At 40.1% G+C, this 15,618-nt stretch overlaps 1 protein-coding gene across 1 annotated transcript; it reads right to left on the bottom strand.

Annotated features, from left to right (window-relative positions):
• Positions 1 to 3,571: 3,571 nt before the first annotated feature.
• CDC23 (cell division cycle 23) lies at positions 3,572 to 15,509 on the bottom strand. The gene is made up of 16 exons (XM_026673357.2): positions 15,306 to 15,509; positions 13,905 to 13,977; positions 12,617 to 12,754; positions 12,461 to 12,503; positions 11,890 to 11,995; positions 11,564 to 11,696; positions 11,099 to 11,276; positions 10,034 to 10,131; positions 9,000 to 9,081; positions 8,739 to 8,892; positions 7,881 to 8,000; positions 7,308 to 7,383; positions 6,345 to 6,406; positions 5,921 to 5,999; positions 5,085 to 5,204; positions 3,572 to 4,212 (listed from the first exon to the last, which is right to left on the bottom strand). The coding sequence occupies exons 1-16, from the start codon at positions 15,455 to 15,457 to the stop codon at positions 4,039 to 4,041; spliced, it is 1,788 nt and encodes a 595-aa protein (XP_026529142.1). The 5' UTR covers positions 15,458 to 15,509; the 3' UTR covers positions 3,572 to 4,038.
• Positions 15,510 to 15,618: the final 109 nt, after the last annotated feature.

The following is a 15,618-nucleotide window of genomic DNA, read 5'->3' as shown; positions in this document are numbered from 1 at the left end:
AAAAAGAGCAACTTTTACCCAAAAGCAGGCAGGCAGATTGAGTTGCTCACAGAATCACAGATTCATTCAGAGTTCTATCTATTTGCCATCAGCTCACTCAGTCTGTCACATAAAATTTGCTTGCTGTGAGTCTGCATTGAATAATAGAACCTTCAGTCCTAAGGGAGGTTCGGCTGTGCTTAAAAGCAGAGCCGAAGATCTAAAGACTAGCTAGAAAGCAAGAAATGCAACCATTTCCTGCTTTCTAGCTAATCTAAATCTCCCGGCACAGCAGAACAGCTGATGGTCGGAAAGAAAAAAAATATACCAATTTAGCAGGCAAGTTTGCCGGGTAAGGAGTGGGCGGGGAAGGTTCCCGCAGGCCATGTGGGCGGCGCAGCCTTGTGTTTCTGAGCAGCCTGGATTAATTGCTTTGGGGAGGGGGGTGCTCCGGGGTGACATTTCTCTGCATCTCAAGGCCCACCAGTGGCCCACTGGTTGGCGACCGCTGTTCTAGAGTAATATTTTCTGGGGGTGGGTGGGGAATCCAAAATATACTTACAATTTATACCTTCTCTTCATCTAAGGCATTCAAGGTGGTTAATGAGGCCATCCCCAGCTAAAACCCCAATTCAGATCTGATCAGAGGAACCACTTTTCTTTCAACTATTGAAAGGAAAACACTTTTGCTTCTTTTGTAAAAACTGGAGTGAGTGAGTCAAGCCTCAGCTTATCTCCCAAAGATTTATCTCAAAGATTTGTCTCCCTTAACTTGGGAGTAACCCAAGAGCCCTTTTCCCATGTACTTGACAAAAGGCCCTCGGAAAGTGAGGGCATTTTTAGGAAACCCTCTTCTGGGAGGACGATCTGGCTGTGACATGTCACCCCCATTGATTGCCAGGGTTGATTCGGCTGATCTGGCTGGCTAGGCGGGTGTCCCCTTCCTCACAGCTCCCTGTGCATCCCTCCCAAAGCTGTGCACTCGGTGGAAGAGGACGACCATCCCAGATAGTGTATTAATCTTCGGTCAAAGGTAAAACCTCTTCTATCAACATTGTCAGTATTAGGAAGTATTTTATGCTTCTATAGATTTATAGCAGACAGCTTTTATCCAGTTTTGGTAAAGGTTTCAGGCTTTAACAGCTAGCGTGACAATGTATTACAACTCACAAATTATGCCCACCATAAGTGCAAGTTATTCCATCCTGGGAAGTTTCTCAGGGGACTGTCCTAATGTCAGGTTTCCAAGTGATGAATTTCGGGCTTGACACCTACATTTGAAAGATCTTTTTCTTGTGGTAGCCATTGTCCTGCACCTATCAATGGGCTTCAGCTTTTACTAAAGCTATTTAGTTTGCTGAAAGTTCAGTAAACAAAATAACCATTTTTTAAAAGAATAAGATATATTTGGATGTTACTGCTGCCCAAATTTTCTAAAATTAGTGGGGGGGTGGGGGAGTGTCAAACTCAGCTTATCCAATAGGTATTTGACAAAAAAAATATCATAAAATGGTTATATGATCCTGGGACACAAGCGGACATAAGTGTGAACCAGTTGCTAAGTGCTTGAAATGCTATCACATGACCGGTCACAGGTGGTGCAGCAGGCATAATTCGGAGGAAGGATTGTAGCTTTTTCAGTTTGTTGTAACTTTGAACGGTCATTAAGCAGCAGGCTGTAAGGACAACCTGTAAAGGACATTTTTCAACTTGATCCTTCCTCATTAAATACTATGTAAATTGGAGCCATTGTTTTTAAAGTATACAATTGGAGGTTTCAGCCTTAAGGCCATGGATCTGTTTTTTAAAACACTTGGGCCTCTAATCAAGAGGCAAAGCTCTACCAATAGATGATTGGCAGGGTTCACGTGAATATTTTTCCCCATAGTCTCGTGGAACCCCATGAAGAGGTTTCTACAGAACAACAGCCCCTGACCTCTTGGGTACCAGGGACTGGTTCCATGGAGAAAGTTTTTTCCATGGACCAGAGAGGATGTGGTTTCGCATCCTACCTGCATCTTGTAGATGGAGCTTTGCTTGTTTGCACAGCCTGGTGCCAATCAAGGTTGGGAATCCCTGCTGTAGAACAGTCTGAAAATTCTACTAATGTATCTGCATAAGATAAAATATAATATCACACCCCTAACGTCACTCTTAATGTCACCTCTATATGTCCAACTATAGAGACATAGCTGACTAGATGCAAAGGACTATGTATATTCTTTTCTGCATTCCTGAGCAAGTAAACCATAACGTAATCAGAAGTTCATATAAACTTGCATCTCATTCAAAAGCAGAAAACAAACTGCCCTCCATTCTACTTTTTTTTTCCACTTCAACCAGCTGTCTTTCCACATGACAAAACTCTTGTTAAAGAGCATTATACAGCTCGGTTATTTCAAGAAACAGATCGTTGAGACCATTAACTGCATAAATGTGCTGTTTTTCAGAAAAATCCTGGGGCATGAAATTGGATTGGCTCCAACATTCAGTGCCTAAGTCATCACTACTGTATACTCAATATAAAGTACATGCAAAATTTTGAGTTAATGTAGCTGGGAGGCATATTCCTTGGCAAGGGCAGATATGGGGTATTTTTGTGTCTTAGAAAACCTGAGTAACTGGCATTTGTTATGATATACACTAACTTTGATAAATACCTCATTTTAATAGCAAAAGATTATAGTATTTAGATTTTGATAACCATGTGAGGCATTAGTTCATGGAATAATTTGCAGCAATCCAAGACTAAAGAGGGATACTTCTAGAACCACCACCAGCACAAACAATTCTGTTTATTTTGCAAGAACCTCCTTGTGCACAAATTTATTGATTCTAATCTGGAAAAAATAGATCTGCTATTCAAAGGGTGGTAGTCTTGCTTCAGTTTCCACTACTATAACAAGGCACCAAATGCAATGACTACCATACAGTGCAACAGTGGATTGGATTATTTTACAATTATAGAAGTATGGGATAGCTAGATTACTTCTACTTTATAAGAATTATTTTATCATTAGATGGTCCAAGCAATTGGCTGAACTGACTATACATCTTATCTGCTATAAATTTGGAAAGACTGTTTCCCACGCTGAGTATTCTTGAGGAGGAGGAGGAGGAGGAAGATTAAAGTTCTAAATATGAATACTGAAGTCTCAACATCTCTGAAACATGTCAGAAGCCATAAATCTGATTTTTTGAAAATATACTGATAAAATATACTGATAAAAACAGTAATGGTAAACATGATTCTTAATCACACAAATTTTTTTGTTATAATTCTTGAATTCTAACAGTCTTGACATTTAAAGACTGATCACAATCATTCAGCTATAATAACATAGTCATTGTTGAAACTGAGAATTTACAAGCTGCTAAACAAACAGGTTTGCTTTCAAGAAATTTCCTCTGGTTCTTGATCTACAAAAGTTTGATTAAAATAGCCTTTACAATTTCTAGAGCCTATGTGAGAAAGCAGCAACACTGCACCTGCTGGCATAAAATATACTCATCACTTTGTTGCCAGTTTCAACCTGGCATTGGATGAGATGTGACCTATTCGCTTTTCCATCCACGTTCTCTGCCTTGTTGCTATCTTTTAAGATAAGCGTTTATTAGTCACATAATTTAAAAAAACAAAAAAACAAAAGCCAGGTGCTCACAGACACTCTTTTTCAATTTCAAATAAATGTGATACGGTTTCAAAAATGATGCAAATTGGATAAAACGGATAACTTGCATCTTACTACAACATCCTCAGAAAGGAATGTGAAAGGGACAGAAAGCAACCTCACAGCCGGTGTAAAGAGAGCTTCTCTCTCTCACAGAGGTGCCAGGCTTGTGAGAAGACTGAGATGTACAGTGAATTCAGCTCACTGCGCTGTCTGAGCTATTACCATTTCATGGTTACAATACAACAGGCGGTCATCCTCAGCAACGTGATGTCAGCCATCCAAACTGAATACACAAGCCTTCCTGGAATGGCAGTATTCAAGAGAAGGACCCAGTTTACAACAGGATCATCCTCTCAACTGAGCCAGCACAGAAAGGTAGTTCAGTTCAAGGTGTAATATTAGACAAATTCAGTGGGGAGACTCGGCGGGTTGGAGTGTTGTTGGTAGAGAGTGAAGAAGGAAGTAGGAAAGGTGTGGCTGCTGTCTCCGTAGTTGATGTCTCCCCTTGATTTCGTAACTGTAAGATTTGTCGCAAAAGAGCCTTCCCTTCTTCTCTTGTCTAGAAAGAAAAGCCAGATGCATGAGGAAAGGAAAGAAAAGGGGAGGATGCTGATAGAAAACAGGTTATATGGATGTTCCTGAGCACAGGCACATCACGCTAAATTACAACTAAATCATATATTTAAAAAGTAATGTACACACACACAATAGGTGGAAAAGAGGATATACAGTAATGGTAAATCTCTTGTGCATTTGCAATATCACTCTCCCTAGTCCATTAAGCAGCTGAATGGCAGCTTAGCAGAGGTGAATTCTGCAACCTACTCAGACAGCTACAAAACTGCCTTTTATATTGATCATATGTGATGGAGGAGGCAGCTAAATGAATATTTCTTGTAATGGCCTACATGCTTTCTGGGATCTGTCAGTATTAATTTAAAGAACTTTCTCTGATAAGAAAAGTAGTAAGCTCAGTGTTATATTTGCCACAGCCAAAAGTTGTTTGCAAATTGTAAATACATGAATGTCTGAATAAACTAAAGAATTATCTGGAGGAACTACTTCAGACCGTGTAGAATACTTCTTTTTCAAGATCTCATTGGCTGCAGTTTTGTTATCTACCTGTTAGGTTGGAATGGAATTCCTACAAATAATAAGGGTCATCTCTACTAAATATTTATTCATTTCTTAAATTTATTTGCCACCCATCTCACAAGGCATTATTTTTTTACCATCCTAAGTTAAAACAGCAGCCCTTGCCAGATTACTTTCAGATGTGAATTATACCAAGCCTGGAGGACCCAGCTTCTGGCCTAGCCACAAATGAAAGGGGAGAAGGGACTCACGCATTAATGTTGTATACATACATATGGGGACAGATATGAAAGCCCCGGTGACAAACTGTCCACTTAAACTGGAGCTGTTACTCACATCGTTGAAGGCGCAGCATTTCTGAGCACAGACTGAGGCTTCATCCCAGAGCTTACACTTGAAGTAATACTGAGCCAAGTAGCGGAAGGCGGTGCTTACTTCCAAGTTCTCCCCTATTTCCTGGGATACAATACAGGTAGTTGTTGGGTTACATCCATTCGTTCACAGACATGATATTCTTCCGATTAAAATCGTAATTCCGATTTTTTTGGGAATCGCCGCGAGCGGAGCCCGGGCGGGCGGGCAGTGCGTGCGGAGGCCGCTGAGCGGCAGGAAAAGGGAGCTGGGCAGCAATTTCTTGGCGCGCGGTGGGGGGTCTCTTTTGGCCGGCCCCGATTTTTTTTTCAGAGGGGAATATCATGCCTGGTTCAGCAGCCATTCAAAGCCACAACTAAATGTTTCAGTTACAGTTGAAAAAAAAAAAAGACTTATCACGAGTCTTCAAAAGTTTTGGCCATTTCAGCACCCTCATGATTTATGTGATCAAAATCTGGGCCACCTGCATTTACAGCCATCCCCATTCCCACCTGTGACACCTTCCACACACCCATGGCACTCCCCTCCCTGCTCCCTAGCACCTGCCTGCAATACTGCCCAGCTTGCTTGCCTGGGACTCCCACCTCTTCCCACCTGACAACCTGCACAATCCTGGGGTTATGATAGCGACTGAGACTGGGACTGCTGCTTGCAAAGTGATGCAGTCATGTGACATAACAGTTTACGACAGAAAATCCAGTCTCAATTCCACCATAAGCCAAAGATTACCTGTAAGGACTTTGTGGATTTTTCTATATTTCCCTCTCGTGCTCTCCCAAACTTATTTAGAACTGACTTACCCCGCAAGAATAGATATCTTGGATGTATTTGATATAGCACTGGGCAGCTTGTTCCGATTCATTCAACTGCTCATGAAGCCTAAGAAAGGACACAAATGGTAAGAGGATGCTCTTGGCTGATGATAAAGATCAGGTGAGCAGGAGGTACCTAGTCAACATTATACTTTTCAGGACAAAGCTGTAAGATCCGATTCACCCTGCAAGGGGCTTTTAGGCAGAAGCCTAAAACGTTAATCACACATGAACTGCATTTCTAGGGAAAAATACCCATGTTACAATGAAGTAACACTTACATCTTCTGCCCACATGCCTTTACAAGCCCCACCTTCCCTTTCCTTTTAAAACAGAAATATTCCATATTTAAATTATTCCTGCCTTTATAGAGGAAGTTTAAAGCAAGAGAAGCGCCATACTCATGACTCACTTTGCTAGCTTCACCAGTGCCATTTTTTCCACATCCCCTACAGCATATGCTCTCCAGTAACACTGCCAAAGATAAAAGCAAAGATGAAGTAAAGGATAATAAGCTATTAAACTTGTATGCAACCCAACTCTCCACATCTTTGGGCTCCAGACTCAGGTGGCGAAAGGTACACTCACCCTGCCCCCCATGAGTAAGCTAGTTAAAACGTATCAGAGATGCCACATAGAATTATTTTATAATTAAATCCACTTCCTTTTGTTTGTGGCTCATGAATTGATTGCTGCACAGTTAAAAAATACTTTTGAGTTATTAGTCAGGAATTGGTGTGAAAGATTATGGGATTTTGCATTTACTGGGACATTAGTATCATCAATCAGACTAACAAACAGGGTTAATAAAAATGATTTTTTCATAATTACTATGCTTGTTATATTTGCCAACAAGTCCTTATTCTATATGGGCAAAAATATCCTAAACATCAGCACAAATTGAGCAATGCTACTATAATAGAAAGTCTTTTTGATACTACAAATACTAATTATGTTTTGGATTTTCACTGATTCTGTTGCAATTTATATTTATATTAAGTTATTCTGACTGAATTTTGTAACTTTATTATCAGGACTTGGGAATGAAAATTGCTTTATAACACTGAGTGATATTCTTTTTCTTCATCCCGGAATAGAATTAGGATATGAAGTAATAAGAAAGGACTGGTCCCTATTGAGCATGTGGAAGTGTGAAAATGAATGCACATCATAATCGAATTTTTCATTCCATTCTAAGAAGGACTTGATGCTTTTTGTCCCTTTCTTATCAGATAGCCTAGCCATATGACTTACATCTCACAAACCAAAAGGATGATGCACAGACTAGGGCAACATAATACATGCAATAATTCCCCTATCTGGTTCCCCGTGAAACCACAAATCCCCCCTTTTGTAAATGTGTTCTTTCTAGTACCTTTTTGGCTTCTACTAGCTGATTTAATTTTTCATAACATTCTCCAAGAGCAACAAGCATACGGGAATCATTGGGTCTGCGAAAAACACAAGATACCTAGCTGACAAAAAGACTAAAATCATTCAAAATTATCTATATCTTGCTGAGCAGTTGGTTTCACTACAAAGTTAAAAAATTAAAGACCTCTCAGATTTTGGTAATGGGATTTTTCAAATTCGGCTACTGGAAAAACTTACTAATATCAATTAATTTCATGGCTTTATTTATTACACTGGGAAAAAAAAACACCCCAACCCTGAAGATTAGCACCAAATAAGCACAGGACTTACTTTTTCCACAATAATTCATGAAATTTTTCTCTTTGTAATTCTTTGCAATTTATAATCCTTTGCCTTTCATAAAGCTTAGTAGGCACTAAAAACCAAAGTTGTATCAATTGCAGGGCATTATTCTTTAAAAATAGATACTTCCAAATAAAGAATTTAATTTTAATAATTTAACTTCCAAGGAAATACCAAGGAAAGTTGATTTTAAAAAATGTGGCAATAGGGATAACCACGATCACAGTTTTACCTGAGTTGATGGGCTCGTCGGTAATAATAAAGGCAGTAAAATGGCATCTTGAGAATCTCATATGTTTGCCCCAGTCCATACCATGCTCTGTAGTCTCTTTTATTCACCTCAATGGCATGTCTAAGAGAGGAGGGAATTTGGGGAGCAGGGGGGGAGGGGAATTAATATCGGTAAAATCATCATATACATATCTTTATTTATTCTGGAAGGAAAATAATTTTTGTGAGGGGAGGGAAAACAAGTGTTTTATTTATGAGAAGAAAATGTTCTTTTTAGAGGTAAGTGAGGTGTGATGGAGTGGCAAGCATTCTCTGCAGTAGCCTCCACATCATGGAACCCTCTCCTGCCAAAGGGACATGCAGCTGCTATCCTCCTTCGTTTACTTGTGAGAGAAAAAAATCCTATTTCCTGTCATTTTTCCCCCCTACGCAGCACGGGGGAACCATAATGATATCTTAGGCTTAAAGACATGTTAATATATTGCTTCTACTGGTAGTAAAATAATAATAATAATAATTCTATAAAAGAGTTGTACTGGTGCAGTGGTCAGAATGCAGTATTGCAGGCTACTTCCCAGTTCGGCAATTTGATTCTCACTGGCTCAAGGTTGACTCAACCTTCCATCCTTTTGAGGTTTGTAAAATGAAGACCCATATTGTTGGGGTCAACATGCTGACCCTTAACATTATATATGCACTGTGAAGCGGTATGTAAGTCTAAGTACTATTGCTATAAATCTTTTCCCATTTGATGCCCAGAGCATTTCGTTTGGGACAGGGTGTGTTTTTTTTGTAAAAAGTAACATCCAGTTAAAGCATTTCCAACTCGAGGCAGTAGAACTAACTCTTACACACATACCTATATGCTTGAATAGCTGCTGATGTATTTTTCATCTCCATGTATTCATGCCCCATCAGGGTCCATGCTCCAAGATACCGAGGATTCAGCTTCAGTGCTCGCTGGAAATAGAGGGCTGCTTTCTCATGCTGGGAACGCAAACTGTAATAGTTTCCTAAATTTAAAAAAAAAAATGAGGAAAAAGAAGATAATAATAGCTTCAGAGGCATTGTTTAAGAGAAAAAAAAATTCTTCAAAAAAAGAAAATGCAAAGCTTCTCACCAATTACACAGCAAGTTTCTACACGATACTTGTCAATCTCGCATAGGTTATGAGCCAAATAGCTCAATTCAGGCTTCATACCCTAGCAAGGGGAGGGGAAAGGAGGGGGGAGGGGAATAAAAATTTATTCTGCTGCAAAAAGAAATTAGGAAAAACAGTAGTTCACATCTCACAATCAGTCACTTGATTAACTACCTAGTTAACCTTAACAATTTGACTGCCACACTACAAGTGTAGAAATAAATCCATCAGTGATTTCTAATATTATATTACTGGTTTCTTTTTTCCAGATAACTAAGCAAACAAAGGTATAAAATCAAGCATATTACACCACAAGCCTATTTGATTATTTAGCAATACTGTAACCTAATTACGTAACGATCTAATTTTCAGTAAAGTCACAGCAGATGGCAGCATTAGGTAACACTGGCTGATTTTGGAAAGAGGTAAGCAAGATCAGACATTGTTAGTACTTGGAGGAGACGGAAAGGCAAACAAACATCCCAAAACAACCCAGGTTGCCAAGAAAACCTATATGGATGTATTCAGGTAAACATCAGCTTGATTTGAAAGGATCTTGATTTTCAGCAAAACTGGTGAGATGTTTTAGGGATTTAGAATGTTTGAAAACTATTTGTAGTAAAGTTATGTATAACAGTCTGCGTAGGTCTTCCCTTTCCTGTTTTTTTTTCCTTTTCTCCAGCACTTTGATGCATGAGCTGCATCTTTCCCTATCAAAATATTAAGTGTGTTAAGAAGAGATGCTGTGCTGGTGTGTGTGGAACAGGGAATAAGGACAGCATTGCACAGGAGAGTTACAAAACAGGTCCAATGAACAGAAGACATCTAAGCCAAAGCTGGCTGCTGACTATGTGGAAATTGGATTTAAATGCAGAGGGTGACTGAAAGCATTGTAAGAGGCGGAAGCTGCTTCATACAATGTTGACAATGTGAACACACTGTACGGCTGTGAATAATACAATGTTAATTGGGTGTATTTTGTTAAAATATGGCTGAGAAAAAAAGATACTTACTCTGACATAAAGCAAGTTGGAGAAGGTATCCATATTTTCTATTCTGAAAGGGTCTTGTTTTCTTAATTCATTAAAAATGGATAACGCTTTGTCAATATCTGAAGAAAAAGTAACATGACATGGTCATAAAATGATTTAGATGAGGAAATAGAAGTAGCACAAATTTGCAGACAACACCATGCTGGCAAGAACACCAACACCCCAGAAGATTGGCCCAAGATCCAGATGGATCTCGGCACACCCGAACACTGGGCCCTATCTAACAAAATGAAAATCAATGGTAAGGCTTTATACACTTAGGCAAGAAAAACCAAATGCATGTGTTTCTCAGTAGCAGCAACTGCGAGGGGGATCTAGAAGTCTTAATAGACAATCACTTAAATATGAACTAACAGCGTGCTGCAGCCTCCAAAAAACCCAATGCAATCCTAAAATGCATTAACAGAAAGATAAGAATCAGATCACAAGAAGTGTTAGTACTGCTTTACAATGCTTTGGTAACACCACACTTAGAATACTGCCTCCAGTTTTGATTGCCACAATATTAAAAAAAGATGTTGAGACTCTGGAAAGAGTTCAGAGAAGAGCAACAAAGATGACTAAGGGGCTGGAGGCTAAAATATAAGAATGGTTGCAGGAATTCAGTATGTGTAGTCCAGTGAAAAGAAGGACTAGGGGTGACATGATAAGAGAGTTCCAATATTTGAGGGGCAGCCACAAAGAAGAGGGAGTCAAGCTATTTTTCCAAAGTACCAGAAGGCAGGACAAAAAACAATGGATGGAAACTAATCAAGGTGAGAACCAAGCTAGAACGGAGAAATTTCCTGACAGTGAGAACAATTAACTAGTGGAATGGCTTGTCTTCAGAAATTGTGAGTATTCGATCACTGGAGGTTTTTAAGAAGCGATTGGATAGCCATTTGTCCAGAATGGTATAGGGCCTCCTGCTGGAGCAGGGGATTGACTAGAAGACCTCCAAAGTCCCTTCCAATGGTTATTCTGATCAGCGCATAATGGAACTAAAAAGGAGACCCTCCCACACCAAGCTTAAAAAGATTCACTGACCTCGAATGTTATGATAGGCCACTGCAATCTGGGAGATTATGTAGGTGCTCTTGGAAAACCCAACATCTATGAGACTCTGGTATTTCTGCAAGGCCTCCTCTATCAGTTGCAGTTCTGTGTATATGTGTGCCAGGAAGAACTCCTTCATCCAGGTATCTGGCAAGGACAGGAACTTCAGCTGGCAGCAAGCACCAAATAGAAGAGGGACACACTTAGAGAAGGAGTCTATTGTATTCTCCCTGAATTGTAGGAATCTCTATGCCTGCTCATTTGAATAGATCTTCAGAAAGGATTACAGTAAAAACTTCCAAGGCTATTTATTTATTTAATGAAGATGTTAGCTAGATTTATTTTTTTCTTCATCAGAAAAACACCATGAACAATATAAAATCTAGATTGGTCAATGCTTAATGATCAAGCAATGGGAGAAAACAAGGATTGGCATGAAGCTATCCCACAATTTACCGTCTCTTTGTCTGTGATCAAGTTACAAAGCTCAAGCCAGGCTCCCCAATGCAATGGCAGGATATGGGTTGCTTCAACAAACACATCAATAGCCTCTTTCACTAGATCCAGTTTTCGCAATACAACTCCATACCTAATGGCACACAAAGGCAAAGACTGTAAGAGCAAAACCCCGTAATCACGTTGCCCCAATTTATGATGCTATACAATGAATAGCAGACAAGTAAATGGAAAAATAGCCTTGCTATTTTCACAATTTCTGCTTCACATATGAATGCAAATGCTTCTGTATGGCTTACATTACTAGTTATCTCATACAAACTTACAGATAAAGTCCAAATCCATCCAATTCTCGGGCTTTATGCTTCTTGCTAAGTTCAACTCTTAATTCTCTCAGAACTTCATTCTTCACCTGTCCCTTCTCTAAGGGACCTGTAGAGAAAGAAAACTGCCTTTTACAATAATTGTCATCTTTTCTGCACTATCATATAATCATATATTGCATGCTAACAATGGATGTGTAATTTACAACTTCACATCCTTCCAGTTGGTAGCTAGATCAGAAGTGTTTTATATTTTAGATGATAAAATAATCTTTCTCAGGCTTTCAAAATCTCTTACACATCAATCGAGGATAAAACACACATACTGTATTTGCACCGTTGCATTTAGATCTATCTGGTCTGGAATTTATTAAGATAACTCTGAGCTACATTGTTTTCAGTGTTATATTGGGTTAGGCTGTTGTGTTTTCCATAATAGTATCATACTGAAATTTGATTTTTCTGCCTAGCTATGCTAAAAATTGCACCCTTCTTCTCAAGAACAATATGCCTAAGAAACTGCACATCAACAATCAAACTAAGTCAAGTGAAAGATTTACCTTGGGTTCCTTACCTAGACTATCCACTGTCTCATCATCTTTCTTTTTCTCACCAGACTGAAAACAAATAACAATTAATTTAAGATTAAGCAAGTGTATATTGTACTATATTCTCATATTTATCACATTGGTTGGCCATTAGATAGAGAAAGGAAGTCGTTTTAGCTCACCAGGTATCTGGAGTACATATACAAAAAATAGGCTTTTGGGCTCTTGCAGTTTCTTAGAAAGTAGGCCGCTCTGTCGTATTCTTTTAGATCAAAGTAAGATTTGGCAAGAGTGTAAGCATCCAAATCACAAGCATCTTCCTGTGGGGAAAAAAAAGAAAGAAAGAAAGCAACGTTAAACCACTCCATAACAAATGATACATTGCTGGCATGGAAAGCTTGTGGGAAAGAACATATTTTTCTTGAACAACAGGCTTTCAATTCTCTAATTTCCTTAAAAGTGGGAAAACCTATTCCCTTCTAACAGTGTTGAATTATAACTCACAGCAATTCCAGTCTACACAGCCTGGACATACTGAGGCTTGCTAGGAGTTGTAGTTCAGTAACATTTTGAAGGCCACCTGTTCCCAATTCCTATTATAAACAGCAACATTAAATTGTGAATTTTCAAACTGTGTTGGCTACAACAAAGTAAGATTTGTGCTTTTCTGTGAATGATTATTATAGATTTAATAATAAATGACCCCTGATGGCGCAGTGGTTAGAATGCAGTATTGCAGACTAACTCTTAGCCAGAAGTTTGATCTTGACCGGCTCAAGATTGACCTTCCTTTCATCCTGAGGACCCAGATTGTTGGGGCAATATGTTGACTCTGTAAAACTGTTTAGAGAGTGCTATGGAGCAGTATATACGTTTAAATACTCTTAAATAATGTGCGAAACCTAGCATATCAGGCCTACAATTCAAAACAATTCTAGAATAGCTGGAGTATGAGAGAAAAATGAAACATTCAGTGGAATATGAGGACATCTTAAACTTCGCCCTCTGGCTTTTTCAGAAAAAGAATTATATCTTCTTTTGAGAAGATTTAATGAGGATTTACCACTCTCAATACAATCCAAAATCCATTCCACCAGACTGTAGAGAGGAAGGCTAAGATCTTACATCATTAAACTCCTGAGTAGTTTTGTTTTCACAATTCATCAGGTTTCTTTTTCGTATCTTTTTAAAAATTGTAATCCTAATGCCAAGAATGATATTTTTAAACTGATCAATAAGTAGTACTGGGAGCCTTTCAGGCTAAAGATTGTCAAACAATCTAATCTAAAACAATCTAATACAGAGATATTCAGTACAATCATAAATAAAAATTGTTCAATAAATCTTATTCTCAAGTAAATTTGGGGCTGCTGCCTTAGCAACTAACTTGCATATATCACCAACTATTAATATACAATATCCCTGGACATTTTTAGTTTAGTATTACATAGACAATACAATTATCCTTACCTCTGTAAGTTCGGGAACAGGCGGTAGTTCATTCAAGGGTAGAGGGTCCAAGGCAAAGGCCAGTTCTGAGGCCCTGCAACAATAACACTGTGTTAGAGCAAATGCTGCTTATAAACTGCCTGGTTAATCATTTATTTATTTATTAGATTTGCATTGCTGCCTATTTGCCATGGTGACTCAAGGTGGCTTATAATGTATAAAACCACTATTTAAAACAATAAAACTCATAAAATCAAATTTAGTAAAATCACCCCCCCACCTCCCATGACAGCAAATTACACAAGCCATTTAATGGGCTCCATCCCACTCTGAGTTCCCCAGGCCCACTGGCAGAACCAGGTCTTCCAACACCTTCCGGAAGAGAATCAGAATGGGGGCCATTCTAATCTCTGGGGGAATGATGTTCCAGAGGGAGGGAGCCACCATGGAGAAGGCCTTTCTTCTGGGTCCCACCAGGTATATCTCCCTCAAGGATGGGACCCACAACATTCCCTGCCTCCCTGTTCTGATGGGTTGGGTAGATGTGACCTGCAAGAGATGGTCCCTCAGACAGCCTGGTCCCAAGCCATGAAGGGCTTTAACAGTGACAACCAGCACCTTGAATTGCACCTGGAAGCAAATTGGCAGTCAATGCAGCTCCCGCAGGAGAGGTGATACATGTGCACACCGGAGTCTGCCCAAAACCGTATCATAATCATAACACGTTGTCTAAGTTTACACAATACCATTTACTCAGTTCTGGCTAGGCATATTCTGTGAAACAGTCTTTGGTTTGCAACTCACAGTTTACATCTTAGCATGTTTTCCAAAGTCAATCAATTATAGATCATTCAATCAATCCCAATTAAAGAAACCACGTCTCATCATGTATGAACCCAGCAGTCATGGACTCACTCATCCTAAGATTCCCTATGCTGTATAACTTCACACTAGGGGAAGCCATCCCAGCTGCAGCTGCTACCTTAAAGTTGCACATCTAGGCCTTTTGCTAAAATGCTGTGATCAGCAGGACCCAGATTGTTGGGGGGCAATTAGGCAGACTCTGTAAACCGCTTAGAGAGGGCTGTAAAGCACTGTGAAGCGGTATATCAGTCTAAGCGCTATTGCTTTAGTTATAAACTAATAGAATTTGTTTCCTGAAAGAACTCCAATCGGGCCGTCCCGTTATTTCTGAGACGTAACCAACTGCCCGCGTTGATTTGGATCGCCTAAGTGTCATAAAGTTGTTTGCAACCGCACAGACCGACGTTCTCCAAGCAAGCGCCCGCAAGAGATAAAAAGCGCTCCAAGCGTCCTCGCCTCTCTTCTCGCCCACTCAAACCCTCCCGCCTCGCCGCCACCATCATCACCTCGGAAGAGCAGCCTATAAAAAGGGGTCCTTCCCCCTCGGCGTCCCCATACCATTTCCCGCTATGCTGAAGGCCGCGTTCCCGGCTCCGTTCCGCCACATCCAGCAGCTGCTTCTTGATCTGCCGCAAGTCGGAGAAATCCGCACAAGCGAAGTCGGCCCCTGCCGCCGCCGGCGTCCCCGAAACCGACGCTCCAGCCGCCATCTTCCCAGCGTCCCCAGCTCGGGCCCGCAACTCAGGTCCTCGGAGCGCGCGCGCCACGCCGAACTCGGGAGGCTATTGGAGGGTTCATTTCCCCTCCTTCTTGCGCTCGGTGACGAATGGCGATGGAGGATACCGAAATTCGCAGCATTCATTGGCTGAGA

Source organism: Notechis scutatus, chromosome 2, assembly GCF_049901735.1.
Source record: "Notechis scutatus isolate UNSWTSFEM ecotype Mainland chromosome 2, rNotScu1.2, whole genome shotgun sequence".
Classification (NCBI taxonomy): Eukaryota; Metazoa; Chordata; class Lepidosauria; order Squamata; family Elapidae; genus Notechis; species Notechis scutatus.
The sequence above is the reverse complement of the archived record's forward strand: the minus strand, read 5'-3'. Positions and strand labels throughout refer to the sequence as shown.

Coding starts and splice junctions, on each gene's coding strand:
- CDC23 (XM_026673357.2), bottom strand. CDS start 15,457: ATGGCGGCTGGAGCGTCGGTTTCGGGGACGCCGGCGGCGGCAGGGGCC. Junction 11,697..11,889: donor GATGGATTTGGACTTTATCT/GTAAGTTTGTAT, acceptor GTGTGCCATTAG/GTATGGAGTTGTATTGCGAA. Junction 10,132..11,098: donor GGCCTATCATAACATTCGAG/GTCAGTGAATCT, acceptor CTTTTTCTTCAG/ATATTGACAAAGCGTTATCC.